This window comes from Halichoeres trimaculatus, unplaced genomic scaffold, assembly GCF_033239565.1.
Source record: "Halichoeres trimaculatus isolate MK-OKI-2021-1 unplaced genomic scaffold, fHalTri1.1 fHalTri1_scaffold_11, whole genome shotgun sequence".
NCBI lineage: Eukaryota > Metazoa > Chordata > Actinopteri > Labriformes > Labridae > Halichoeres > Halichoeres trimaculatus.
This window is the reverse complement of record NW_027437189.1, coordinates 22,455,245-22,473,688: the sequence shown is the minus strand read 5'-3', so window position 1 is coordinate 22,473,688 and position 18,444 is coordinate 22,455,245. Positions and strand designations below refer to the sequence as shown.

Sequence of the window (18,444 nt, the reverse complement as noted above, 5' to 3'; positions counted from 1 at the left end):
CCCTAATACTCTCAGACTCGAGGAGGAGAGAACCCACCCCTTATCAGCATGCACAATAACACCCCTCACACCCGATCTCTGAAGTAACGAGCCTGCAAGCTGCCCTGCTTCCTCCCCTAACTTGTATATGTCCTTTCTTTTTCTTTTTATATTTTACATCTGTTGATCAAACTGTTAGGTTATTTTGATCAGATCCAGATACAGTTTAATTGGTTTACTGGAAAAAAAAAATTCTGAATGAAGAATCATCTAAAAATGAGTTGAAACATGCTGCAAAAACACAAGACACCCTGCCAAGTGCTGTATTTGCTATAGCTGTGCTATAAAATGACAGTGAACAACTAAGATGCATGATGCCTCATTGGCTGACTAGATGTTGTTGTATTTCAAAGTGGAAACTCTGAATGAGAGTTCAAGGTTTAACCTCCTTCTCTTGAATTTCCCTCAGGATAAATAAAGTATCTTTCATCTATCTATATTCATAAATCAAGAGTCCACAACTCTGTAAAAGGCAAAACCCGAACACATTTTCAGTGGCAATTTGCAAATACACAGCATACTGTCCATGCATTTGAGAGAACAATCCTCTTATCCTGTGATGTCTTGGAAAAACATGATGCTGCTGTTTGGAAACTTTAAATAAATTCAGTAGAAACCAGAACTAGGCTACAAAATATAAGTGCAAAAAAACCTGCACAACTTACCTTCCATTAGTTTTGTGACACCAAAAAATTATCAATGAATCAGGCATTAAAACATGTCAGTCATTGTAAATCAGTAACTGCACAGAACTGACTTTTCTGGTTTAATACCTCACACAGTCATAGGATTCAACCTTAGCTCTAAGACTGATTCAGCTGAGGAGAAGCAACCTTTTCTGATCACAAAATATACACAAATAGTTTTCACACTGCATAAATTTGGACTGATTAATTTGCCTAAATTTCCTAAAGCATTTGCAAATGGTAGCACAGAATAATTTTTCACTTATTCCAACAGCCAGAGAGTTGGTCCAGAGCAACTGACAAAAACTGTAACATGTTTGTACTTTCCCTCTAATTTTCACAGAGGAAACAGTTGTGTTTTGTAGGTTGGAATTAAATTTATTCATGTCACACTAATGCGAACCTTCTAAATGTCTGGTCTGTTGCTATGTGGTAATAAAACCACAGCAATGAAGCGTTAAAGTTTTATAAATTTAACTTTAATCACTTCCACCATGTTGACCATGACCAGACCAATCATCATTATTCAAATTCTCTGCACAGCTTCTCACACCTCCATCCACCCCACCCTGTCATTGTTTCCTTCCTTCTTTTCCCACATCTCTCTCTTCATCCATCTCCTCTGTCCTCTCCTCTTTCTTCCACCAGCTGCTCCTCTAAGTCACGGACGTCTCTTTTTTCAGGGTGCTCCACCTCTCAACCTAGGCGCTCATATATCCCCTATGCTCCCCACAGAGGAGGCGTGAGTCTGTGTGTTTCTACATGCGTGTGCATGCGCTCTGAGGCCTGAAAGCAGGGGGTGGGGGGATCACTGTGTTGGCCCCAGCTTAGAGGCTGAGGGATTACCGGCACACAGACACTGATTAAAGCCTTCCAGCCTCCTATGGCCCCATTAATACAATCTTAATCACAATGCTTTATCCCTCTATCTCGCTCCTATGGATCAGGACCTTTTCATTTTAGAGGGAGCCACTCTTGTTTGGCCAGTGGATTAAGTGTGCGGCCCACAAAAACTGGACTATATGCACAAGACAGCCAGCAAACTCTTTCAGCCCCAGTTGTGCGTAAAAATGAATCCAGTTCACAAATTTCACCAAATTTCGCCATTTGGATTCATTTTTTAATGTGCAATCTACAAACGTTAAATTCAGAATACCACAAAAAGTTGTTGCATTCATTTTCCATGTGTTGATGTCTGACATGACCTTTGCCTCCCAGGGGATTGGGCCACAGGTCGCGCTCTGCAGCCTGTCCCCTCGGCTGAGATAGCTTTAAAGAGCATGTGCTCCCTTCAAATTAAAAGACCCCTGTTTCCTCTTCATGGATGGGAGCCACTTGATACATTCAGTATGAATCTCTGTTTGCTTCTTCAGTAAGGATTTTCAAAACAATTTTGCAAACTGATATTTTAGTTTTACCTTTATTTATATATTTATTCATTTAATTTTTTGCTCTTTTACTTTGAGCAATATCCCAGGGGGAGTTCTTTTGCAGATCCTTTTATTCCTTTTGTAAATCCACATGATGTTTGTTTTTGCATCACTGAACTACAAATATTCACAATACACCAAAACTAAACTGTTTCCTATGAAATACTTTCTTTGGGCTTAACTTTTCAGCACTTACGTTTTCTATTCTTTTCATTTCTTTCTACCAATTTTTATTCGAAATCATTATTCAGTTGAGTTCTGTTTTCCTAAACTCACTTTGAGCCAAATTTAGAGTTGCACTGAATGATAACTTTTTTTTTTTTTTTTTTTTAACCTTGTTCAGCGTCACGGCAACAGAATTATGGTCTGGCTGCCGTATTGTGCAGAACACATTTACTTTTCCAAAGGGGGCCGTTAGTGTATAAGGCTCCCCTTGAGTTTTTTTAAAATTATACTCTTTATTTTTAGTGTTTTTGATATATATATATATATATATATATATATATATATATATATATATATATATATATATATATATATATATATATATATATATATATATATATATACATATTTTTATTCCCGTATATTGCCGAGTTTGAAGATTACAGCTTGACCAGAACAAGGTGATATCAGGAAAGAAACAGTGATAAAGGGAAAGAGTGTAGAGAAGAGACGAGACAGAGAGGGAGAGAGAGACAACAAAACAACAGTAGAGAGCAACCAAAACAACTGAGCAAGCTTCGCTCAGAATCTATAACTTTCCACCTTTAATATCTTTTCGTCCCAAAGTGTCCCATGCCATTATCAAACTAAATCTACTCTGCATGCCCTGAACTCCAGAGACTGTCCTCCATCTCTGTGTCCTGTAATCTTGTACACAAAGTTTTTTATGTGGATTATTTCCATATCCACCCACTCATGTGTTTGGACTCAGGAGGATAATCCACATACCCTGCCTCCCCCATAGTTTTTTTGCCAAAACAAAACAGCAAAGACACAAAGAGGGAGTGCGCCAGCTCACTCTGCCAGTACTTTCTCACAGGCCAAATGTCTGTATGTGTGTAAAGCTATGTGTCACTCCTCTGCCGGGCCTGACACACGAGAGCAAAGAGGACAAACGTGAATGAGGAGCAAGGACCTCCATCACCTCTCCTGCCCTCTCCTTTTCTTTCCTCCTCCCTAACACACAAATTCCCTCCTCTCGTCCGTCTCCCTCTCATGCTCTTACTCTCCTCTCTCTTCCCAAATTGGCCCAGCTGTCCATCAGCCCCCCCGCAGTTCCCCCAGCTGTCTGCCCTCCCCGAATGAAAGTCGAACAACAATACAGGTCACAGGTCAAGAGAAAGAACAGGCTGCGTTCACAATGGACCAGTGGCGCCCGCTAAAACAATCGTTCCCTTTTTCTCCTCCGTCCTTTCTGCACTAGTGCTGGGACTGGAAAAGACAAACCTTTGGAGAGGTAGCTGAAGAGGGGGGATGCCTCTGCTGGACAACAGCCTCAGAAGCACTTTCCTCTTCTTACAATCGCCTAAAGGACCACAATCATAAACACTTGAACACACCAGCTCTTGCTCTCCCACCCCCTGGTTTCTTGTTTCTGTTGAGTGCCATCATGTCCTTTAACACATCGCTGAAGTCAAAATGCACACTTTTGACATTAGAACAGTGATATAAATGTGTTGAAAACCTTGGCACCAGTTTAATCAAAGCAAGGAAAAGGCATCAAATATAAGTGTATCTTTTTCCATCAGTGCTCCTATGTGTTAACAGGGATGGACTGTAACGACAGGCTTTTGCCCCTCAGTGTTTTGGCATGAGCTGGATGGGAAAATGTGGGAGAGAAACAGACTCTGTGACACACTCACCTGTTTCTCAGAGCTGTTTTCCCATGGCCCACAACAGCCTTGCTGTCTGACCTGATAGAAACCCCCCAGAGCGCGCACACACACACACATACACACCCACACACACACACACACACACACACACACACACACACACACACACACACACACACACACACACACACACACACACACACACACGCACACACACACACACATCTTGCAACAGATCTCTATTGCCTGAGCACCACCTTTGCATTAAGCATAGCATTTTAGCCCCGCACATTTTTATTTGTTCATCAGAGCACCCTAAATTCCTTAAAATTACATTTTTTAAATGCTTTTAGTTCTTGTTGTAAGATTCATTCCATCATCAATAAAAAAAAAATGAAACAATGGTCTTAAGCTTATAAGAAACTTGTTCGTCTTCCATGTATTAAACATTTAGTGAATGATTTGACACCAAATGTATGCTAAATAGACTTTAAGAGGGTGGGTGTGTTGTATCAGATCTTTTTGAAAGCTTTGATACAAGAAAGCTTAACTTTGTGTTTCCTTGTAAAATTGCATAAAGGTTATTAATATTACTCTTTTAAGTTGTTTAGTGTTGTTTCTGAGAAACAATTAAAACCTTACAATATTATAACCTTTATCCACACATACTGATGTGCTAAAGCAGCATTAAGGCGCCCTGGCTTTGGAGACTATTCGTAGCAGCAAGAAAGACAGAAAAATAAATTAGCAGTAGAAATAGCTTATAATATAAGAATATTTATTCAATTAAGTGCGAAACAGTGAAATATTTACAAAAGTACAGTATGACAAAAATTGTGACACCAAATGTACGAGTACCTGAAAGACCTCAAATAAATAACTTAAATACAGTACAGATGCCAGTGACTAAACAAACCAAGAAGACAGTAAAACAAAAAAAAAACTGTGCTGAGAAAAATATAGAAAAGAACAAGACGTTATAGAAATAAATATTAAATACAAACATAAATAAATGCATTTCTTTTCCTAAAACAAGGGGGATTTAGTTGTGCACAATTTAGGTTTAGCTTTTGATCAGTTTTTCAGCTTTTCAGACAACAGATCTTCTGACAAAGTCTGTTTGTTCTTATTTGATCCCAGTTACATCACAGAACCTTTTGGTAAATCATTTTCAGTCACTTTAAATCAACTAAAGGCTTGATTCTTTTAAAGAAGTAAGTGAAATCCAAATGATGTAGCATAAAAAAAATAAATTAAGAATAAAAAAAATTCATGGGTGCGAGTTGGTATCAGGTAGACTGAGTTGAGTTGGTGAGGCTCTCTGAGCATTCAGCGCTCTCCCAGAGTCACACAAAACATAAACACAAACCATTTTCTCTGTACAGTCAGCTCCACAGCCGTGGCTTTTACAGCAGTTCATTCAAGAGATTAAGTTTTTCACCTTGAATAGTTTGAGTCCGCTCTTCCCCCTCCATGGTCACACCTCAGATTGTGCCCATCTGAGAGCTGATCAGGTGAGAGGGAGTGAAGGAATCAAAGGCCACATCTAGAGGAAGCTCGTAGCGAGGAGCCTGAAAGAGCGGGTGGCCCTGAGGCCCTCCTACTGTGGACGAGGGGTAATGGTGTGATGAGAGGTAGTGGGTGTGGTGGCCGATGTGGGGTGTGTAGTTCCTCTCTGACTCATGGGGAGAGGGCTCTTGCTTCAGGGCAGAGTTGCCGCTGATGCTGAGCGGAGGAGTGAGGGGCCCGTCGTACGGTGGGGTCCCACTGCTGCACTCGTTAGGGGAGGGGTTGTCGTACACAGGCCCCTTGAATCCCTTCATATGGAGGAGATGGGAGGCCTCCAAGGAGCCATAAGGGGGACTTGGAAGTCCTGGAGATGGGTAGCTGAGGGAATGACCAGTCTGACCCCCCATACCACTGACCACAGGGCCTCCACATTTGTCCTCCAGCTTGTTGAGCATCATGGGGCCAGGTCCCAGCTGCAGGCAGCCAGCCACCAGGTTACTAGTGGGCTGAGACAAACCCTTACACAGCATCTCCACAAAGCCATGGCTCTCTGTAGACTGGCCACTCTCCAGCACCTCAGACAGAGCCCAGATGTAGTTGCGGGCCAGTCGAAGAGTCTCGATCTTTGACAGCTTCTGTGTCTTTGAGTAACAGGGCATGACTCGACGCAGATTATCCAGAGCATCGTTTAGCCCGTGCATTCGAGAACGCTCTCTGGCGTTGGCTTTGACTCTCCGGGCACGAAACCTCTCCTGTCGAGCTTTGGTCATCTTCTTCTTTTTAGGTCCTCTCCTTTTAGGAGCATCTTCCCCATTTGCTCCAATCTCCTCATCATCTTCCTCCTCTTCTTCCTCCATGTCCTCACTGCCCAGCTCTGTGCAGGAGTGGATCCGGCTACCAACTGTCAGGCCATGTCTTCCTCTGCTCTCAGGACTTTCTTCTCCATCCTGAGAGCTGCAGTCCTCCTCTAGCCAGCCAAGGGAGCTCACCAGCTCACTGACATCGCTGCTCTTTCCAAAATGTTTGGTCATCATTTTGATCTGAAGAAACATGGAGCCAAAAAATGATCAGTCAACAGAAACTCACAATGTTTTCTAACTGAAGATGTACCAGCATGGTGAATTGTCTTCAACACAAGATGTAAAACAGAAATAAAATAAAAAAAACACAGATGCTGTGATAATGAGGACAGGAAATAAACAAAGTTTTCTGAGTTATGAGTTATGATAACTTTCAACTCATTTCCTCTGAAATCCACCATGAGTGCTCTCATTTCAGCACTTCAGAGCGGACAGCTCTCTCATCCCACTCTTCTCACTCAAGAGCTGCTGGCTCTGTGTCCTTCACTACAAAGTTATTGTAAAGAAACTGTCATCTTCAGGAGAAAAGTCTTTTGTTGTGATATTCTAATATTTGAGGATGATTTTCAGACTAATGTGACTGGATACTCCCCTGCTGTTTTGCTGTGGCCGCTACAGAAACGCTGTCTATCTAGGACACGACGGGATTTACTCTGAATATAAAACTCACAGATTAAAATAGGGGACATGCAATTCAACACACATATAAAAAAAAGCACACACAAATACTATGTTAAACATCACAGATGACAGAATTTGTCTCTTTTTATCTTTTTTGATATTGTTGCGCCTTAAAGAATTCATCCTAAATGCAACAACAATAAAACTTTACAACTTGTCATATTTAAGATTGCCACTATATGTGTGAATAACTCATAACTCATAACTCAAAAAAATAACTGTTGAAAATATTTATGCTCAAATGGGTAAAAGAAGGGAACAATTTTGAGATCTTAACTCTCATAAATCTCAGCTTCATGCAAACTCACATAATAAGACTTACAAGAAAACTGAGTAAAAAAAAAAAAAAAGAAAAAGAAAAAGAAAAGAAAAGAAAAGAAAAGAAAAGAAAAGAAAAGAAAGGAAAGGAAAACCTAAATATAATGTGTTTTTCTGTTCCAGCAGTAAATACAAGTACACCTACAAGTGGATGGGCTGATTTATTTTCACTAAATTTGTGCAACTATGTCTAGTTTGTGTAGTTTTCTCCATGGAATGATAGAGTTGCTGGACTCACCTGTTTGGATTTACAGCTCACTCAGTGCAAAGTAACAACAAAATCTGGCGAGTGGAAGAAGAAGCAAAACTAAGTGATCCAGAGTCCTTGCGTCTCTTTCTTGATGCATCCAAACTCTGCTGCTCCCTCAGTTAGCCATTAGTGCGCGTGGAAATTTCATCTCCGAATGACACAACAGGGCTGATTTTTTCGCCTTTAGCCGGGTAAGCCCCTCCCTTTGCGCCCCACCCTCCATAAACTCATCCAAACGCGCGTGGCGGGCTCGTGGCCAGAAGTTTCCTCAAACAAATGAATGAGGGACAGAGAGACTGTGAGGGTGCACGCATATTTTATTACTAAATCAGGAGCCCGTGCATTGGTAGGGAAAAGTCCTATTCACCAACAATTGTTAGCATAATAAAAAATAAAAAAACAGGTCATATTCTTACGATGATGATAAGAAGATGAGGGGAAACAAGCACAGACTTTATTTTACAAACTAAAACAGATGAATTTCCAGACAGCGGGTTGGTGTTCCACATTGATTAAAAACCAGCTTGCTAAATTGAATCTCACTCTAACGACCTGACAACAAAATTAGTTATATTTGCATATAGCTATCTTGTTTGGATGACAAGTTTACCTCCTTCTCTTTTTTTCATTTAAAACTGGCTGGTTAAGCTGGTTAAAATACAAGGTTATCTGTTCAAATTTTTCTGCGACAGCTTTTGAAGCTCAAAGTAGAAATTAGTGTCATTACTTTTATAGTGTCCACTTTTATATTCTCATTTTCTCTCGTGAGAACATAGAGTCTGCAGAATCTGATACAGATTTGGGCAAAATGTCACCAAACGGGATCTCGTGGCAGCCAGATTCAGAAAATATTGAGTACCAATAAAGTTTATGGGCCATATCTTGAGCGTTGGAAACCTTGTGCATTTGCATTCCGTGTTCGGTTTTGCTGCGTGTGTTAACTATTTTAATCGATTGTCTTCATTAGTCGGTTGGATTAGAATTTTTCCACTTAATTAAACTCAGTGTGTGCCTTGTGTTCACTGCGTAAAGAGACGCTCTTCCAAGTGTGCGTATGTAAGTGATTTTGACAGCTTACTGTGCAGAGAGCAGGTGTGTGCGTCGTTCTGCCGGTTAGTCATTTGTTTTCTTCAGTGTTTAGCGTCATATTCTGCCGCCAAGGGCTTATGTGCTTGTTAATCGATTGGTGCAATCATGAACGGGCAGGTAGTCAAGGGGTTAAATTGAAAAACGAAAAGTAGCCTTAATCATTCAATTAGAATCCCATGGTTTTACCAATGGTAACTGATTGTAAAAGTATATTTGAAAAAAAAAACAGTTTGTCTTCTTTTCTTTTCTTTTCTTTTCTTTTTTTTTTTTTAGATTGTTTTGTGTTGTTTTTTTTATGAGAGTTTTTATGTTGATACGTTTGATGTTAATCGATGATCTTAAATCCCACTTTTTGACCTGAGATGTAAAGATCTTTGCGTTATTTTACACCTTCCATTCTGCAAAATCAGTTCTCAATATTGAGCCTTTTTCTAAGTTTTCAAAACAAATACCGCAGCGCAATAAACGCCCGTTCTCGTGCGTGGCGAGCCGCTGCGCTGTGGGGGTCTATTGTCATCACTGGCCACTGACAGCCGGGGTCTCGCGACTCGCACGTGCCCCCGCATTGATCCCATTGTGCGCGCGATTGTGCACAGCTGTGCTTGAGACGGAGGCACACAGAACTTTGCCAACAGCTCTGATGACTCCCTTTTTCGTGAGCGTGCAGTGGCTATATTTCCAAGTCTGGGAAACGGGATATGGTCACGCGGTTAATCGGCAACATCGCGTAAAAACAGGCACTTATCCAACGATTTATTGAACAAACCCTAACAGATGGCTGGATGTAGGAAGCGTGGGGGGTGGGGGCATCTGTTGCTTGGGTGCTCGAGCGTCACTGCTTGCCCCGAGATGATGTCTCGTGCTGAAACAGCATTAATGCACCGCGCCTAAACGGCCCTGATCACTCCTGGTCAGTGCACTGCCGTGTGTGCGTGTGTGAGTAGTTGTGTGTGTTACCCCCATGTGACCAAGACATTGCATGTATATGGCTACAACTCCAGACTAATATGATGTGCCCTTAGCTCCCCAGGTACATGCACCCCTACCCCACAAACACACACATACACACTTTCTCTGTCCCATGAGTGTGAGCAGGGCATCCACCACACCTGCAGCCTACATGGGGAATTGGAGCCCAGCAGTCTCCCACAATCCCCATCAGTTTCCCAAATGACTGACTGAGAGGGAATTGTGTCCTATCTGCTCCCATTTCAGCAGTAACACAGATAGGCAGCCTTCTGGAAGAGGTCAGGATGATCACGGGATCTGAGGCAACTTTTTGTTGAGTTTGCATGATTTTAGCAAAGCCACTTCTACAAAGTAGAAAATAGTTTTCTCATTTTAAGTCAAATATTTACTCATTCAGATAAAAAAGTAAAATAGTAATAAAGTGTACTTAAAGTAAGGAAAATGTGACAAGGACACTCCTGTGGGTTGATTTGAAATTTTAAGGCAAGAACTTAGACTGCAAGTGCAACTGAGCTGTGCAATCTTACTTTGGTGTTCAAAGATTTCACAAAAAAAGTACCAGTCTTGCATTTGCTTTTTAAGTGCTGTTGTTGCCAATAATGGGGTAACCCCCTTCCTCACTGCCACAAGTGAGTTGTCTCTCGCCCTTGTCCCCCTGGGACTCTGAGTGGAATGGGAGGGATTCATGCGCTGTGCTGACAGATGGGTCCTTGTTCCTGTCTTTTTCTTCATCTCTATCTCCCTCACCCTCTCTTGCTAAAACACAGACACACTCACACACACCAAGACTGCACGAATACAATAGGAATTAAAGCTCCGCACACATGCTCCCTGCACCGCTCCTGAAAGCTGAGCCCCCTTGTAGTGATCATAAAAGATGGAGGGAGCGTGGATTGGAGAGGGTCTGGTGGGGTGTGGGGTAAGGGGTGGGGTGAGGGAAACACAGCAAGATAAAACTGTTTTGATTGTCCAAGTAAAAATATAAGTTTGTGAATATCTGCAATGTGTTTTTTTAAAACATGTTCAAGATTCATCTGTAACTCCTCTAAGTTCTCATTGGACATTTGTTTCATAACTCTTTGGGATCCACATGATGGATTTTTGATCTGATACCATATCAAATGAAACCTGCTCCTAACAGCAGATACTCATAAGAATGTTGGTAGTTTCAAAACCTTTTTAAAGCCTATGCTTGTTTCAAAATGTATATTTAATGCACCTTGAGGGTAAGAAAAGCTCAGATTAAAGGGGCTGTGAAGACTATCAAGAAAAGCTGAGTTTTTTTCTGGACTAAAGACTCTGTTTCTCCTGAGCACTTGTGACCACTGTCGTAAAGATGTGACTCTTACCACGGTGTGCATTTGTACTGAAGCAAATGAATGTTCTGACTCAACTTTTCTCTGTTCAAGACAACTTTTTACCAGATACAACGGCACAAGGAAACAAATGTATTAACAGTAGCGTGATTGTTTGAAAAGGGACAAGAAGCAAATTTTGTAGTCTCAGTTTGTACCATAGTTTACTCACAGCCTGGTGCTCTTGTCCCTGACTTGGAACATTAGTGAATCCTTGTTATGTCCTACCAGTGCTCATCTACCAATTACAGTTTCACCGAGCAGAGCTAACGTAACCTCACTCTTCATTTTATTGATAGACTCTCAAGTTTGAACAGACCCCTGCAGAATAACTGTTGACTATGGGTTGGAATGAACATTATCACAAACAGCTTAGCCCATACTTTAGTCCATACTCTATCACTCTCCGGTTTAGCTTTCTTCTTCTCTTCTGTCTTTTTTTTTGACAGTCCAGCTCCAGTGTCTACCATCACTACATTCAGAGAAATCTTTTTTCAGAGAAAAACACAGGTCTCTCTTTTTTGTCAGCCAGCGTGGTGTAGTCACAGAGACTTTGACAGGCTTTAAATAAATCCGGTCCTGTCCAACCTAATGGTGGAGCTGAGTTCTAGTATTTGGAAATAACATATTTTAGAGCTGATGATCTAATCTTAAGATGGGGATAATGATCAGGCATATTTATCTGGAAGTAAGACTTTTACAAACTCACTTGGAAACTCCTCAAAGAGACTCTAAGTGGGCAAAGATCACACACTGTATAAAACATGGACGAAGCCTTTTCAACGTCTGTTCCTGTAACAGTGAAGTGAAGCCAATCTGCGGACGCAGCCACATTTATCATGACGCTGGTTGTGAGTTTTTCTTTGAACAGCTACAGGGCCCCCGGCAGTCACGTGACCTGAGCTGTGTCTCTGATTGGACAATCAAACGATCCTAATTACTTCTAAACTGCTGGGTTAGAAAAAAATTCACTAACCGTACAGTGTATGCCGATAGTAAAATCAGCATTTCAGACCCAAGCTGTTTTGTGAACCAGGCTGTAAATACACTTTTTGATGCTGTAAAAGTTTGTTTTTATGGCTGGGTGTTCACGTGACTTCCAGTCTTTCTGCAGCCAGCCTCAGGTGGATTCTCTTTGAACAGCGTCTTTCAGCACTTCCACATAGGCTTCATTTTTACCAACCAGATGTTGCCCCTTGACAAAGATGCACCAATGTTCTATTAACATAAATCACTATTGTTAACATTTAAAACTAGCTTGAATTCTTTAATTGTTTCTGTTCTTTTGTTTGTTTTTTGAATGTAAAATGGAGCAACTGTGTTGCATGCAATAATGTGATTTCCTCATTTTGGTCTTCATCAAACTTAAACATACTCACTGAACCAGCTTCAGACACCCAAGCCAGTGGTCAAGCTTGTGTTACTGAGTTTGTTGTCAGTAACAAATGTGTAGGGTCATGCCATCGAGGCAGTGTAGGGAAACATTGGAAAAGTAGTGTCATATTAGGTTACTTTTACAAGTACAGCATTGACAGGTGGAATCCTTTGTCTTCTACCTCTGAAAGAAAGGTGGGTCATTCAAAAAATAATTGAATTATACACCATTTTGCTGTCTTGTAAACTCTGCGCAGATCTCAAAACAGCACTTTCTGTGTCATTGGTGCTCATTATAGTCAAAAGATTTGTGGTAGCAAGACTTTTTCTTGCTTACAAACCAATCCCAGGACATGAGTTCTAATATGCAGTTGTTATCCTTCTCTGGAAAAAAGGATAAACATACACGTTGGAGATGCCATTTTGACACTTTTCTTTTCTTTTTTTTTTCTTTAAAAGTGGATCACACATACTGCCACCTTCTGAGTTGAAATTTGTAGGCCTGTTAATGAGAGAACGAAGCAGCTTGTATACGTTTATTTTAAGTAACAAGCTTGCATTATTAAAATATATGCTTGCAGATTTTTTTTTTTACTGGCAAATACTTTTTCTGGATTTTAACTATCATGTATCCAAGCATTGCTGTTCAGTGCATATACAGTTAAAGGGGCTGTGAGGAGTTTAAAAGGGATCTTTAAAAGTCTCCCTTCCAAATATATGCCTGATCATAATCCACACTTTAAAATGAGATTATCAGCACCAACATTGCAGGTTACAGGTTATCTTATATTGCTACTTCTTAGCTTCCAGTTTGGGGTGACCAGGACAGGATTGGTTTACGACACGTGTAGGTCTCTATGACAACACCACACTGACTGATGAAGTTTAGAGAGAAGAGATAAAACACAGAGATTTGTGTTTTTGTCCGCTGAAAATGATTTATGTGATTAATTTTTTAGTGATGATGGACTCAGGAGCCTAAATTGCAGACAGAAAAAGGACAGAAGAGCAGAAGAAAATTTAACCGGAGACTGATACAGCCCCAGCTCTGCTTGGCAGGTGACTGGCAGGACATAGCTAACTAAGATTTACAAACATTACACATTACGGACATGTCTTAGAGCACCGGACTGCCAGCTGCGCTAAATATAAATGGCTACTTAAGTACTTACAAACTGATAGTGTTTACTTGTTGTCACATTAGTCTACACGTACACTGTTGCACCGGGCTGCTGACAGTACTACATATAACTGACTGCTACGTCTGCTTGATGCCACGTTTCAAACCATATCACTATGTAACTCTAGTGACTAGTCCCTTACCTCTGAGTGTTGTATCTAGTATCATCCTCATAGCATCTTTAAACTGTTTTCAAGTTAATTATTTCTTTTACCATGTTTTACACTTAGTTTTTGGTTGTGTGTGTGTGTGTGTGTGTGTGTGTGTGTGTGTGTGTGTGTGTGTGTGTGTGTGTGTGTGTGTGTGTGTGTGTGTGTGTGTGTGTGTGTGTGTGTGTGTGTGTGTGTGTGTGTTAGGAAGTCCCAAGGCTCAGTTCTCTCCATTTGCTGCTCACTGAGGCTGAATATGGTTACATAGCAGACTTTCCTGGGGGAGATACTGACAGGCATACTGACTGTGCTGCTCACAGGAGAGCATCAGTGGTCTAACACACACCCTCTCCAACTCACACAGAGACACACACAAGCAGATGCACACATGCACAGTTATGAATTATGCACTTTTAACCTCAGTCAAGTCTCTGTAGTTACAGTTAATTTTACACTTTTTGTCTCTCATTTGTACGCATTTGGTTCATATTTAAAGGGATTTATAATCATTTAAAGTTTCAGACTAAGCCAAATCTTATTCTCCCCCAAATTGTTGGCAATTTTTGCAAAAAATGTGGGTTACAATTCTACATTTTCACACTGCCGCCTGTGGTGTGGGCACAGTCTCTGCCCATAAACACAAAAAATCACATGATGACAGTGGACTAATAGAAAAAAAAAATCTGTATCAACATCTTAAAAGTAGGGCAGTCATCCTATCTGTGTTGAAATATAAACTTGTTTGACTTTACCCTTACTGTGATGTCTACACTTTTGACAGAAGGTTTTTGATAGCCATATCAACCTCTTAAGAGTGTTTTGGTTTACTTAGTTAGTTTTGACAAAATCAAGCAGCACTTCATCCAGGCACTCGGAGCAGATTGTTTGCAGCTTATTCCTCCTCCTTTGGGCTAATGGATTTGAAGACATTCCAATCGGGCAGATATATAGCTACAGAATGGGAATCAGGCCTGAGGGCAATTCTCACTAAGTGGGGAGCGAGCCATTAAACAAAGGTGCCTGTGGTTTCATATTCAGGATACTTTACAACCTCCGTCCCAGGACATCAACAGTGTTTTTGGGTGTGCTGTTAGAGGGGAAGGGGAGGGGGGGTCCATCTGCCATGCTGCCTGTCCTGAGGGAGACAGGCATATCCCAGGGGTGTTTTGGAGAGAGAAGGGCTGAAAGGATTACACCCAACCACTAATCAACGGCGGTAATCTGCGGGCCCCCGTACAAAATCCCCTTCAATCCCAACAACAAATTTGGGACAGAAGATGAAACCTTCAGCGTGCAGAGATGTCCAACAACAGTCTCACAACCTGACAAATCCAGTGACAAATACAGGTGATTTTTAATTGGGAAAATCTAGAGTGGAGGTGTGATTGGCAAAGAGCCATGGTGTGGCTGTGATCAGGTGCAAGTGTCCCACAAGTGGCCCAGTCTGATTCCCAGTGTGACCATTATGCAAATACAGCAATGAGACAAGCCTGCAACATAAATTAGTCTAACGGATAAAAGCACTTCTCTAATCATACTGGATTTCAAAAACTCTTTCTTGTATTATAGGGTAGATGAAAAAATGCCTTGCTACTTCATGTAGAGTTTTTTTTCTTCTAAAGTAAGATTTTTTTTAATTAAACAGTAGATTCTGTTGCCACACAGGAATCAAAGCCCATGCAAATTGTCTGTAGTCTTGTTGGTGTACTTCATATGGCTGATTTCATGCTGTCAAAGGTGAATCCTGCAGAAAAGTTTTTTTTTCATCCCTCCTGGAACTCACAGCAGGATACACAAGGTCCAACGTCTAAGCTGGTCTCCCCATCCGGTCAAAGAGTAGCAGGGAATCAAGTTGCCACTAGTTTTCTTGGTCCCCTGTCAGTATTGTTTTGATGTCTGGAGTCTGGGTGGGGTCTGGATGTAGTACTGCTGGCTTTAAAGCTCCACAGGACTACCAAAAAAGCTGCCTAATGATGGTGCCAGTCCTCCAGGGCATAGGGAACTGGAGCATCCTGGCCTACATCTCCTCTACCTCCTGCAGTATGCCCATTGGCTAGGCCTCCTCTAAGCTCCATATCCCCGTAGCCTCATTGTTTAGCGGGCCCGGCACTGTCAATATTAAGCCTGGCTAATGTGATCTAGAGGCAGCTGGAGCAGCCCCGATTATTACCATGACACAGCCGACTGAGGGGTGTAATATCATTAAAAATAAATCAGGTGGTTTGGAGATTTGCTGCGGCAGGGAGGGGGACTTTGAATGGTTTTAGGTGGGAGAACAGCCATAATTACATTAGTCAGTTGGGGCTGCTCACAGGATCTGTTGAAACATTTCCTTTAAGTTGGAGTAATTTAATTTGCTCCATAAAGACTGCAAACAAATATGAAAGACAGGGAAAATCAGTATGATAATTTTACCAATTAAGTTTGAAGTAATTCTGAAAAAAATAATTTCAGACATGTTAAGAATTAGACACACTTGTATTTTTTAACAGGATCATATTTCAATTTCCTAATTACAGTGTATATGGAAGGTAATCCAGTTGAAAGCAGACATAGGATATTCCTGTTGTTATTATTAGCCTCTTGTGATGGATTATTGTTGCAAACGATGAGGAAAACGTGAGGCACTGCTAATCTTCTTAAACTGCTTGACACTGAGCTGTCTGCTCGGCAGACTCATCAGCAATCAGCTGGCGAGTGAATAGGCTGACAGGGTCTATTAACATTTCAAAATAAAATCCGAAAATGCTACGTCCGTGCTTTCTGTATTAAATCTGGTTGTATTCTGAAAAAGAGTTGAAGGGATGACTTTGTTGGGGGGTTTCTTCCCCTCATTTGGTATGTTCGATCCGCTATTATTGCGCCAGAAGCGCCGTTGGTTTCGCAGCGAGGGTCTTATGTCGCTATTGTTTTGACGCTGCAGCCATATAAACGGTGATTTCAAGGCTCATTGGGCGCGCGACGGATTGTGCCAGAAATCGGATGAGGGCAAAGCATTGATTATTGGACGAGAGGCTGAAGTGACGCTAAAAGTTGTATACGTTTACTGATCTGCACTGTGACGTCATATTCTTTAATTTAACAACTAAACATCAAATTTTAGATAGATAGATAGATTCATATTATATTATATTATATTATATTATATTATATTATATTATATTATATTATATTATATTTATCCTATAATTTTATCATTATTATTATTATTATTATTATTATTATTATTATTATTATTATTATTATTATTATTATTATTATTATTATTTTATTATCATTGTTATTATTTTTATTATTATAAATGATTGCTGCTGTTGTTGTTGATAATAATAAGTCTTTATGGTCTCAGTAGTGATAGCAGTGGTTGTATTGATGTTGTTTAACCTTCTTGTGATATTTGTGACAAATGTTGATCTGAGTGAACGACTTCGTGCAATTTCACTGTAAACTTTTTACTGGACTCCCCGTTGTCTAACAGTGGCATCTAGTGGCAGTATTCTGCATTGCAGTCTTCCTCCAGTAATGAGACTTCCTTGGATACTGCGTATGAATTATGCAGGAAGTGGAACCAAAGATGAGTTATCCAATATCACAATTCTTCTTTTTTTTTTTTTTTTCAATTTTGAAGGGTTTATTAGCCTGTTTAATATGATTCATTTTCTTTAAATCTTGTCTCAGATTTTACCTCTTGAGTGTGGAACTTGTATGATGTTCTGTTTTTTGTGTCTTTTATATTAAAATTACTTGAACTCACAGATCGATAAATAGAATTGTGTAAAAAAAATGTGCACAGTCTTCTCAGTGTCCGAGGTAAAGGTACAACAGAACGATCCTTGGCAGTTACACATTTTTATATTTTTATTGAATGATTGTGTTCTGAGCATTTCTGTGCAAAGAGCTGAAAGGAATAGAATAAAAGTCTATCTTATCATAAACTTGTAAATAGTTGCACATTTTTGCATCCAATCTGTTAGAAACCAGAAAAGAATATAAAAACGAAAATGTTGTTGATGTGTTTTATAGGTCTCATTTATTTGCAATTAATTGAAGTGATTGAATAATCGTTATAATGTTATATCCATTGCTTAAGAAAGCAAAAACAGTTTGCTTTTTTTTTTCAAAATAGGCTACATGTGGAAAAAAAAGAGCAAAGTGTTCAATGATTCATTCTGAACTGTTTCACACCTATTTGCTCCCTCTGTCTATGGATGCGACACAAGTGCTATCATCTCTGCCATACAAATAAAGGAGGGAAAGAATTTCTGAGGATTTGTGAAAAGAGAGCAAGTTTATGATGAAACACATTATTTTTTGCTGTTCATCAGCAGATCAGTGAGTCACAGCATAGACACCTCTTAACAAATTGTGTCTCCTAGGATAAAATTTGTGTGTCAGGCTTGACACAGATACCTCTCATGTTGTTGCTTCACTCAAGCATGTCCCTGACCTGAATAAAGCCTGGTTGTTTCTATCTATATCCACCCTCTTCTTCATTTTCCCTCTGTTTTTCATTTCCGCTCTTCCTCCTCCGTTGTTTCATGCAACCTACACACATGCCACTCCATACATCCACCTCTGCCTCATCAGCTGTCTGCCCCTGAGCATCATCACCACCATCATCATCTACCTCCCTTCTTATCAGGGAACACACACACACTTAACTTCATAGCTTAATATTGTACTCTGAGGCTGCAGTGTGTGAGCAGCAGAAATC

General features: G+C 40.5%; 1 protein-coding gene across 1 annotated transcript; it reads right to left on the bottom strand.

Annotated features, from left to right (window-relative positions):
* Window positions 1-4,870: 4,870 nt before the first annotated feature.
* neurod4 (neuronal differentiation 4) lies at window positions 4,871-7,752 on the bottom strand. The gene is made up of 2 exons (XM_074681924.1): window positions 7,603-7,752; window positions 4,871-6,545 (listed from the first exon to the last, which is right to left on the bottom strand). The coding sequence occupies exon 2, from the start codon at window positions 6,537-6,539 to the stop codon at window positions 5,481-5,483; it is 1,059 nt and encodes a 352-aa protein (XP_074538025.1). The 5' UTR covers window positions 6,540-6,545; window positions 7,603-7,752; the 3' UTR covers window positions 4,871-5,480.
* Between the last annotated feature and the right edge of the window lie 10,692 nt (window positions 7,753-18,444).